This window comes from Bos indicus, chromosome 7 (genome assembly GCF_029378745.1).
Source record: "Bos indicus isolate NIAB-ARS_2022 breed Sahiwal x Tharparkar chromosome 7, NIAB-ARS_B.indTharparkar_mat_pri_1.0, whole genome shotgun sequence".
Lineage (NCBI taxonomy): Eukaryota > Metazoa > Chordata > Mammalia > Artiodactyla > Bovidae > Bos > Bos indicus.
The window spans coordinates 101,957,554-101,969,459 of record NC_091766.1 but is presented as its reverse complement, the minus strand read 5'-3'; the positions used below and the strand labels follow the sequence as shown (position 1 = coordinate 101,969,459).

At 35.4% G+C, this 11,906-nt stretch overlaps 1 protein-coding gene across 16 annotated transcripts in view; it reads right to left on the bottom strand.

The window, feature by feature from the left end:
* Positions 1-503: 503 nt before the first annotated feature.
* Positions 504-11,906, bottom strand: part of PPIP5K2 (diphosphoinositol pentakisphosphate kinase 2) — an 83,042-nt gene continuing 71,639 nt past the window's right edge. For 9 of the 16 annotated variants that reach the window (XM_070794083.1, XM_070794082.1, XM_070794084.1 and 6 more), the window contains 3 exons: positions 8,353-8,493; positions 5,196-5,321; positions 504-2,212 (listed from right to left, as the gene is read on the bottom strand). In XM_070794083.1, the coding sequence (XP_070650184.1) occupies positions 2,100-2,212; positions 5,196-5,321; positions 8,353-8,493 (380 nt within the window). In that variant the 3' untranslated portion in view covers positions 504-2,099. Of the gene's footprint in view, positions 2,213-5,195; positions 5,322-8,352; positions 8,494-10,098; positions 10,227-11,906 lie in introns of those variants that run through there. The other 7 variants (XM_070794081.1, XM_070794091.1, XM_070794079.1 and 4 more) reach the window with 2 other exon arrangements.

The window sequence follows — 11,906 nt, the reverse complement described above, 5'->3', positions numbered from 1 at the left end:
TAACATGCCAGGATAAAGAGACAGTACCTCAGGCTGCGCCTTCCCATCTCTTTGCTGGCTGGAGGATTAGGATGTGAGAAGAAATATCTTCTAGTATTTAAAACAAACAAAAAGCACACTTTACAGGGAGAGAAACAGTGAGAAACAGATGCTTCAGTCAAACTGCCACTGAATGAAGACTTTTTGTTTGTTTTGGAAAATGAATCTAAGATCCTTGTAAATAAAACTGTCCTGTTTATACAGCAGTATTACCAAGTTCGGTGACTTCAGTGAAATCCTAGTTCTTGTGTAACCATGGGAAAACGTGACTTGTACTGAACTTCCTAGTTAATTTCTAGGGAAGATATTGCAACAGCTATGGCTAATACGACGAAATTTTATCTAATATCTAAGATGAGCATTGTTGAATACTAAAATAGTTTCCTTCATTCTTTCTACTCTGAAAGCTAAAAGTAAAGGGACAAAGAAACGAGTAAAAAAATAATTTGCCATTTAAGTCATCCTCTGATTCCAGAAATAAAATATTTTAATTCAATTCCACTGAAAAAATAAAAGCAGTTTCTTTACTCCGACAATGAGCACATTAACCACATTTTCACATACAGAAAGCTTGGGTACATTCAACTGTTTACAAAACATGTCTCCATAATACATTTACATTCATGTCAAGTACTGACATACTAACTTATATAACTGTATGTATTTGTGACTTTTGCATCTGGTACCTTTTAAAATGAACTTGTAATAAATGCTTAATTTCTAAAAGTCAGTTCATATATGATGATTTAAGGTTAGGAGAGTTTCTACGAAGAATTTTAATAGATGCATTCATTCAAGAATTCAATAATTTTTCTAAACCTAAGTCTCAAACTAAAGCTTTAGCAACTTAAGTTACCTGACTAGCAATGGATGAATTCTTATCAAGATGTACTGTTTGGTTTATAGTTTAAGTCATTTGAACTGGTTTATAATTATTTGTGCATCAGGGGAAAATAAGCACCAAGGATAATAAATATTCTTCAGATCATAGATGAAATCACAATACAATAATCTTAATGTCCCTCCAAAATCGAATAATTTGAAATAAGCATTTATTTCAAATGATCAATCTTTAAATTATCTTAGTGAGATCAACTGATATTCTAAAGATAAGAATGGAAATGGTAAAAATAGGTGCCACAAATAATATCTACTGACAGCAGAATTCAGATATTCTCCTTACACTGATGAGGTTCATTTTGGAACTCAGTTTTTCAGATCTAAAAAGAATTCTGAAAATAACTAACAATTATAAACTTGTCAACTATATCTCTTAAACAGAAACTCTAAAGATGTCTTTCTTGCCAATATATGAAACAAAAATTTTCCTTATGAACAAAAGCACCTTATGGTGAGGAAATATATAAAGAAAATATTTTCTACAAATTAATGTACAAATTTATGTGCATAAAGGTATAGTTATCCCAGATGCACATATTTTAAATAAAACAATAAAAAATTCAAAGCACAGATTGAAAAAATAACCCATACGCCAATACTCCAGTGATTAAATATTGCAGCATATATGTAATTGTAACAATTGGGGGAAGAAAGTTTCTACTCTAAACTGTGGTCAGTGAAATCTCTTTGGAAATATGCTTTTTAAGAAGTCTCCAGTACAGACACCAGATTTCAAGCTACAGGACTTTACAGCCAAGATGCAACCCCGTGAAAATGAAAATGTACAGACACCACCTCCCAGACTCTTCAGTAACCATCACCTCTGTGTGAGACGGGTAGGCTTTCACGTTCCTTTTCTTTACTGCGGGCACATGGCAAATATCACATTAACAACAGACCTTTATCACTGTAAGTTTTGCTACTCATAAAATGCTAATAAACATTGTTTTCAAACATTTCCAGATCATGACAAAAATTCTTTACCTGAATATATACAAAGAATTCTCTTGATTTAATCTATCTTTAAATGAACACAGAGCTGTACAAGGAGACACAAATTACTTGCTTTGATATTTTTCAGTCAAGGTTTATTACATGCCTTTTTTTTTCTACTGAACATGTGATTTTTACAAGGAGTTCCAACTTCTGCTTAGAAGATTTCATTTTTTTTTCGAAGTATTTTTTTTGTGTTCGTGCATTTCTGTTTTGCTAGTCACGCCCTTTTTCCGCGATGAGGTATTAGGAACAGCTGTATTAGAAGGTCCGCTGGGAGCTATACAAAAAAAAAGAAAAATTACGGCTTAGATTTTCACAAGCAATCCAATTTCAAATAATAAAAAACAATCAACAAAAGATCAAATAACACAAAACTTCTTTTTCCCTACATTCTTCATGGGAAACTAATTTCTTTGTGACTCCCTGGACTGCAGACCACCAGGCTCCTCTGTCTGTGGGATTTTCTAGGCAAGAACACTGGAGTGGATTGCCATGCCCTCCTCCAGGGGATCTTCCTGACCCAGGGATTGAACTCGCGTCTCTGACGTCTCCTGCATTGGCAGGTGGGTCCTTTACCACCAGCGCCACCTAGGAAGCCACAATGACTATGCTCCTGCTGCTGCTAAGTCGCTTCCGTTGTGTCCTACGACTATGCTCACAGCCTTCAAATTTATACTTCTGGCCCAGGTCTTCTCCCTTACCTCAAGATCTGTATATCCTACTAGAAACCTCTATAGAGATACTGGATAGGAAATATAAACTTAACATGTTTAAAACTGAACTCATCAATTTCCCTACCAACATCTATTTTCTTTGGTATTACCTATCTTACCACTGTCTGAAAAGCTGAAAGATTAGAAAACTAGAAACATTCTTGACTCAGGAATCATCCTTTTATATCCAAACCAACCTTAAGCCCCAGTGAGTTATCAAAAAATTATTCTAAGCCAAGTTACACTTCTGTATGGATGGGTAAGCTCCTGCAGATGAATCTTCCTGCAGATAACAAGTATAAGCTCAGAATAAAACATGAAAAAAAAAAAATTATCTGAAGACACTGAAGAGGGAACAAAGGCAGTGATATACTAGAAAAGAATCAATACTTGGAAGAAGGCAATAACATGGAATTAGTTTCCCTGTCCTTTAAAAGAAAAAAAAAAAGCTTTGGCTTAAGGACAGGGTCCAGTGTGCACCATGTAGAATGCCTAAAACTGCAACATAAAACTCAGTCTTTCCAGTACGAAGCACCAGAAGACAAGTACTGAGGCAACAGTTGTGGCTGGAAAGCCAGGTAGGAAATTCCAATTCTTTGTGTAAACACTGATCCAATGTACGAGTTCAGCAGAATAAGCTCCAAGTAAGTCCAGTTCAGGCTAAAGCCAGTAAAATGAAATGTGAGCTGTCAGTTATGTCAGGGGGACATAGTATCACAATCTAGGTTCAGCCAAGGTTAATACTTTGCTTTAAAAAAAAACCCCAAACAACCCAACACTCTTTGTAGGAACATAAGAGAAACAACAGAGTCCAGAGTTGATCTAGAATACAATCCAAAATTATTCAATATATGAAAAACATGAAAAAAGACTTCCTTCTTGGGAATGGGTAAGTTCATAAGAGATCAATCCTGAGAACACACCTGACTAATAGACAGGAATTTTAAAGCAACTATTTTAACTACACTCAAGAACAAAGGAAAATATTCGTATAATGAATAAAAATACAGGAAATCTCTGAAGGAAAAGACTATAAAGAATCAAAACAAATGCCTAAAACTAAAGAATACCTGAAATAAAAATTCACTGGATGGTTTAATAGCAGAATGCAGATGACAAGTAAAAGTGACTATCAACCAGGATTTTATTACCAAAAAAAAAAGTCCAAAGCATGCCACAGTCAAACTTCTGAGACCCAAAGATAGAGCAAAAACACTGAAAGTTGGCAGAGAAAAGAAATCCCACTGCATACATAAGAACTAGTCTTCAAATTAACAAGGACTTCTCATCAGAAACAAGGGGAATGAGAAAAAAGTAGGACAACATCCTTAAAATGCTGAAAGAAAAAACTTTAGAGATTCTCTGTCCAGCAAAACTACCTTTCAAGAATGAAGGTAAAATAAAGATTATTTTCAGATATAGTAACAAATAAGAATCAAGATTGCCGGGAGAAATATCACTAACCTCAGATATGCAGATGACACCACCTTTATGGCATAAAGTGAAGAGGAGCTAAAAAGTCTCTTGATGAAAGTGAAAGAGGAGAGTGAAAAAGTTGGCTTAAAGCTCAACATTCAGAAAACGAAGATCATGGCATCTGGTCCCATCACTTCATGGGAAATAGATGGGGAAATAGTGTCAGACTTTATTTCTGGGGGCTCCAAAATCACTACAGATGGTGACTGCAGCCATGAAATTAAAAGACGCTTACTCCTTAGAAGGAAAGTTATGACCAACCTAGATAGCATATTCAAAAGCAGAGACATTACTTTGCCAACAAAGGTCCGTTTAGTCAAGGCTATGGTTTTTCCAGTGGTCATGTATGGATGTGAGAGTTGGAGTGAAGAAAGCTGAGTGCCGAAGAATTGATGCTTTTGAACTGTGGTGTTGGAGAAGACTCTTGAGAGTCCCTTGGACTGCAAGGAGATCCAACCAGTCCATTCTAAAGGAGATCAGCCCTGGGATTTCTTTGGAAGGAATGATGCTAAAGCTGAAACTCCAGTACTTTGGCCACCTGATGCAAAGAGTTGACTCACTGGAAAACTCTGATGTTGGAAGGCACTGGGGGCAGGAGGAAAAGGGGATGACAGAGGATGAGATGGCTGGATGGCATCACCGACTTGATGGATGTGAGTCTGAGTGAACTCCGGGAGATGGTGATGGACAGGGAGGCCTGGCGTGCTGTCAATCATGGGGTCGCAAAGAGTCAGACACGACTGACTGACTGAACTGAACTGAACAAATAAGAAATATAAGAAATAGTAAAAAGATTCAGGTAGAATCCTGGCTGAACAGAAAAACAAGAGAAGACAGTCCATAAATCAGTTTAGAAAACTGTTGAGTATCAAATATATTTTAACATACGTTAGGGGAGGGGGGATAATTAACAAAAGAAAAAATACCTCAAACATATCAATAGGCTACAGTAACAGATTTCCTAGACTGTAATCATCCTACTTAGAAACAGATTTTTTACACCTACAAAGCAAGCTATTACTACTCCTCTAACTGCTATACGGAATCCACAAATTCACACACACGCCTAACCTGGTTTGCTGCTTGCTTTAGTACTCTTGATGCTAGCTGGTGGTGTTGGGAGGATCTTTGCAGGTGTATATGTATTTAAAGATACTTTTCTTCTCATTATTGGACTGGAACGTGAAGTTAAAGAGGCTGAAAAAGAAAAATCAAACAAAGTAATTCAATAATTTTCTGAGGCAAGTCTATCAAATTTAAACTAATCAGATTATGAATAATTGAGTCAGACTGTCTTCCTATTAATATAGTACCCAGATGAGATTTATTTTCATGCAAGAAAATGTTAAAGACTCTTTCTTCTTTCTAATTAAGGTGGGGAGATTGAAAAGTGTGAAAAGTACAAGTAGGTACATTTCTCAAGTATGAAGACCTCTGGAATAGGACAGGCTGCAGTAGGGGGTGCTACTGGCATGAGCTTTTGGGGTCCCAAACAAATGATGGCGGAGGTAACAAAAGGCAGATTTGTCAATTTTTGGAAGAGGGCCTGATCACAGTAAAGAGTGTGTCTCTGAAAAATCAGTGTGTGGAACAGACGTGGCAAATGTGCCTGCAGTGGTTGATAACTACGCGGAATGAATATAAAGTTCACACTGGCAGAATATCAAAGTAGTCGCTAGTGAAATAATATACAAGTGACAATGGACAGGAGTTTGAGTGAACTCCGGGATTTGGCGATGAACAGGGAGGCCTGGCGTGCTGCAGTCTATGGGGTCGCAGAGAGTCGGACACGACTGAGTGACTGAACTGAACTGATTAAAAAAAGTTGCTTAAAATATCTCATAAAGCAGCACATCATTACTTAGCTTTTTTCTGCTTACATCTTCTATTATAACTTCCAACCTCTAACTTAACCAATTAGTATTTTGAAATTGAGGGTCAGTGCCTTGGTGTAAGGCAGGAGGAATACTGGAGTGGGTTGCTATTTCCCACTCCAGGAGATCTTCCTGATGATATTGAACCTGCGTCTCTTGCATCTCCTGCATTGGCAGGCAGATTCTTTACCACTGCGCCACCTGCGAAGCCCTAACGGGCACCCTATTTTCTTTAATATTCAAAGAGAATGAACAAAGCCACACACTTTAGGAGACCTGGGTTTTAGTCTTGCTTGACCACCAACTGGTTGATTTCCTGAATGGTGTCTTTAAGTCTCTCCATTAATACAGTAAACTTCTCTAAAATGAAATCTTACATAAAGTCGATCAAAGGAAGGCCTAATAATTCAGCTTCTTTCTCTTCCTCATGAAACTTCCTAAAACTCTTGGGAATATAGTCTGAACACCAATGAACTAAATAAAATCTAAGGTTTATCCAGTTTGATGAACTGCATTAACTGTATTTATTTTCTCATTTAGTTTTAGCTTTAAGTCACTGATTGAAGATCTTCTAAATTCAAAACAGTTTTAATGCTTACCCTAAATGGCACCCCACTCCAGTACTCTTGCCTGGAAAATCCCATGGACGGAGGAGCCTGGTAGGCTGCAGTCCATGGGGTCGCTAAGAGTTGGACACGACTGAGCGACTTCACTTTCACTTTTCACTTTCTTGCATTGGAGAAGGAAATGGCAACCCACTCCGGTGTTCTTGCCTGGAGAATCCCAGGGACGGGGGAGCCTGGTGGGCTGCTGTCTATGGGGTCGCACAGAGTCGGACACGACTGAAGCGACTTAGCAGCAACAGCAGCAAACACTTATTTACTAATTATAGTCTTTCTTTAATCCCTATTTTAAGATTATAAATCCCTGCCCCAAAGAAGCATGGAGTATAAAGTCAGGTAGAAGAAAAAAATGAGAATTTATTTATTCAGATTCTCTCTTGTATACCGAGGAACAGTACTGGCCTTTCTATTAGCTAACAGAGAAAGGAAAAGGAAAAATGTCCTTCAGTTTCCTCACTTTGACTGTACATCTTGCAGATTATTTCATATGGATTATTATCAATTCTCAGCATCAGACAAATTCATATGCACATTTTAAAATGGAAACCGACTTCTCCAAACCACTTCTAAAGTGAAATATTTTAAAACATTCACACCAAGATACCTCTGCAGTTGAAAGCTGACCTCTGCCACCAGACGTGGAAGAGAAAAGCAAAAATGCAGGGGGCACTATGTGGACAGAATATACTGAACAGACCTCTGTAGAATCACACGATGTGGTGGCCCAGGAAAGGGAAGAGAGTCACAGCAACACATGACGGTGGCTTTCATCCCAAGACCTCCAATTTTATTCTTTGGAAAAACACATTTACAGTATTCTTACGAAATACTACTTGGTATGTGCTTAGTCTCTCAGTCATTTCTGACTCTTTGAGACCCCATGGACAGTAGCCCACTTTTTCAGACATATGACTAAGACTAGTAAGACTCTTAACTCTGAGCAGAGCATTCTCTCCCAAAACGAATGCTTCCTAAACTGGAATTCCAGTGTGTCAAAGTATCCTACAGTGTTGAAAATGACAACAGCCAGCTGACTTCTTATACTTAAAAAGGAAGCCTTGAACATTTCCCAAACTGAAGTTCCTGAGAATAATTTTATACAATATTTAAATGTGTTACCAAAATGTTTTCTCAACAAATAAGTTTTGGAAAATGTGGGTATGGAGTTTTCCTTATAATAAAGTTTCCAAAACTGGCTTAGCCACAAATCCCTTTACTTTACACAAAGGAATTAACCTCTTCAGAATATTTCCTACAGAACATAATTTGAAAAACTGTTGCCCTAATTTGCTCTGAGTTAAGAGCTCTGAGTCAAAAGTATTGAATGGATGAACACGTGGGCATTAATGCAGACTAATATCCCGTCTTTTATTTTATTTTTTTTTTTTATTTTATTTATTTTTTTTTTTATATCCCGTCTTTTAAAAAAAGCTTATTATATGCAATGACAGTAGAAAATAAGACTATGATTTTGTATTATATATTGCTGATTTCTACTTCTGGGTCTTAGATTTCTTCCTCCTTTTGGTAAGAGAAAAAATTTGGGGAAAGAGTCAAGACAAGTGGTACACTGCACATTATACCAAAGAATTTCAAACAATGTTCTTGTATACCCCTTTCTCCCCTAAAATTCTACTTACTATCACTACTTGAATTTATATTTTCATAATTATTTCATATTCAGATAAAATCTACTGTCTAAAAATCAAATAATAATAATAATTTTCCTACAAGTTTCAGGGGTCTTCCGTGGAACTTCACTTGATGGAGAAGCAATGGAAGCAAGAAATTCATCCACCTGCTTTAAGGACAGGGCATTATGAAGAGTTTCTAGAGGACAAATAGATGGCACCATCGAATACAATTCAAAACCTGAGGGGAAAAAACAAAAACAAAACCAAAACCAATAGTTGGATATCTTAAAATTCATTAATTAAAAAAGAAGATCATTGCTTAGAACTGGACAGTTTAGGTCTTTTCAATCGGCCACATGCAAACACACATCTCTGAAGTCATGACACCAGATGCTATGCGGTATGGGGCCGGAACAAGATGTAACAAAGACTTCATTTTAAATATAATAACAAGGTACAGCATGCACACGATTTCATTCTGTATTTGGAAAATCTAAGAGTAATACTTTAAAAACCTGGGGTAATAATAAAAAACAAACAACAAAAAATACAGTGTTTTCACGGTTTTTACTTTTTAAAATCAGGTCTATTTGATAGATGAATAAGCTGATGCCATAATGTGTCCCTGATGCTGGAATGCTAAAGGTAACTTCTTGGTGAAAAACAATTAAGTAATTGCTTATGAAGAGTGATTTTAAATACTTTTCTAGTCATACCAAGGCCAACAATACCTCTAGTGTGACCCCAAAACAACATCCATTCATTTACGCTGAAATTAAAATTTCAAAACATATTTCACCTACCTTGATTGAATTAACACAATTAATTCTATTGTTGGAAACTGCTAGCTGAGTGAAGTCAGGCCAAGTAAAAAGCCATACAAAATACAAATATTTCTGCATTCAACAATGGCACACATACAAAAATTTCATGAAACAAACCATGCAGGTATGTATCAATACCATCCATGAAACGAAAGCACTTAAATATACAGCTTCTTTAAACAAATAGGACATAGGTTATTTACTTTTTAATAAATATTGCGTATTTACATTTTATCCAACTGAATGGCTTTTAAAATTATTTTTAGATACAATTAAAATACCAAGTCTTTCTGCATCTAATTTGTCAAGAATTTAAACTAATTCTCCTCCAAAAAGAAATACTTTTAATATTTAGTTTCTATATAAAGTCTAATATTTTTAACTTAAAAATTAATTAAACTTAAGTTGATTGGAAAACTTTCTGCGTCAATAGACATGTGCTCATTTTAACACTGACTTATACTTAATTTTGGGAGAAAATACTGACCTAAGAATTGTCTAATTCTTAGTTGGAATAGGGAAACTCTAGTTAAAAGAGAATCTAATTTTTCAATGAAAACAACCAAAGGATTTACAAAACTGCTATGTTTGATTTCCAGGGGTAAACCAAAGCATGATAGAACATTACATATACTTAAAACAAAACTATAATACCATAATAGCAGCTAAAGCACCTAAGTTAAGCACTAAAGAAATTAGGCTTGCACAAGTACTACTTTTTTTTTTTTTTTAATTACAAGATTCATGCAAAAAGGCGCAAACCCTTTCCTTGCATTAAACACTGTGGCTTTTTAAAAAATCCTTTCCTCAGAATGTTTATTAGTTTTTTGTAGAACTATTTTCCTGCATTTGCTTGTTAAATTTTGTAACAGGCAAATGACAATATAATCGAGTCCCTTTGGACTATATCTTTTTCCATCTATCTATAGTGAACTTTTTCTTTAATGCACAATGAAAGGGTTAGCGCAGCAATTTAAAAAGCCACCTTGCTGTCATGTTTAGAAACTATAGAAACATACCACTGGAGCCTAGAAACTCCACAGAGGCAACGGACCAGCACCTATAGAGGTGTAGGTGTTCTGCACAGAGGCCCAGAAAATAAGGTAAAGCACTGTCAGAAGATACTTGTCTCACCATGTTCCTTGGACTAAAGATGAAGGCGAGGGGTTAAGTCCATGATATGTGTTAAGATGGAAAAAACACGAAAGTTAAGGAAAATAAAAAGTAAAAGAAAGAGTCAAATGACAATTCATAGGACAGGTAAGACAACACAGCAAAAAAAAAAAAAAAAATTGAAAACCCAAGAGAAATATTTCTAGAGTTGAAAGGGATGCATTTTATAAGCATCAAGTCACAATGTGTGGGAAAATCCATATTTTTTTTAAAAAAAAGCCTAAATTAAAAGAATATAAAATTATTTTCTGTTAAACTTAACAAAGGCTTTTTTTTTTTTAAAGCTTCAATAAGCAAATATTTCTCCTATATAAAACTTGCAATACTGGCACAATAACACATAAGCACTCTGCACAAAAACTACAGTCAGTCTTAAACCTTCAATGTCTCTTCTTCAGAATTTTGTGATTTTTGGTTTTTCTTGTGACTTCAGTTTTCTTCTAAGAAGTTCTTACATATGTTGGTTCTTTAGAAGCTGTAGCTGTATCAAATAAGGATCTTTTTCTTCAAAAAGACGCATATAAACAGATACAATGGAGGAAAAGAACATTTAGCTTTAAGGCTAAATTTTCACTTGTTGAGAATTGGATCTTGATACTCCACCTTCAAGAAGTATTAGAGCAGTTACTTAGGTGTCCTCTTAAAAAGATTCAGAAGGAGGGAAATGACAACAAGCTTGTGTTCAATCCTTGAGCTTCATAAAAGTTTTTGAAAAACCTGACTTGAATTTTTGAAAGACTTACTTACAATTAAAAAGAAAAAAAAAAGTTGCAGGGATTAAAAACAACTTCACTCAGAATAAAAGTGAAAAAATGTAGGCTTTCTTTGAAATTCTTTGATTCTGAGTTATTTTTAAATGATTAGTAAATATTCCCTTGTCCCACAAGAAAAAAACTCTATGTAAGAAAGCTGTAATAGTACAAAATTCAGTGTGTAAGTAATGGCCACACAATTTTCCTCTTCAGGCTCAAATACTGAATTTAATTGAACTGGTTGTCTAGATTTTTAGCCTAATCTTCCTGTGAGTAGCCCTCGAAATTCTAACAAAAAGCAAGGTACCTTTCCCAAAACTGTTTGCTTGACAGAGGCAAACCACACTGCCATAGGAGGACTAAGTAAATGCTGAAAAATGTTTTCAGCATGCTCCAGACAAAGCTGGGGTTTGTTTAGACAATCAGGGATCAATAATGTTACACAGTGAAACCTGCATCCCCTGGTTCCCAAGAACTTTTCAAGGACACATCTCATTTGGCTATTTGACAGGTATGATCCTGTATTTTAGATAAATAGCTCAATGAAACAATCATGTGATCAGAAGAGAAATTCAGAAGATCATTAAATTATTAAGAATTAAAAAGAAAATAAATACTATTTATTGTTACATTTTTAAAATTATGTAGATTGATCACTTGAGAAATCAGAAGGAAATTTTAGATGCTAATTAAGTATTAAAACTCATCATTGTGGTCATTTAAAAGTTTGATGAGTAGTGCTAAATTATTGCATAAATTACAGCTGAAAAAGGGAGTTAGACAGTATCAATATTTGGGGTGAACAATAAGTTAGAATTGTATGCCAATTGAAATTAAGGATTGAGCAATGTATGATACTGTATATCCCACATGTTAGAATCAAAGAAAAATAAAAAAGGATG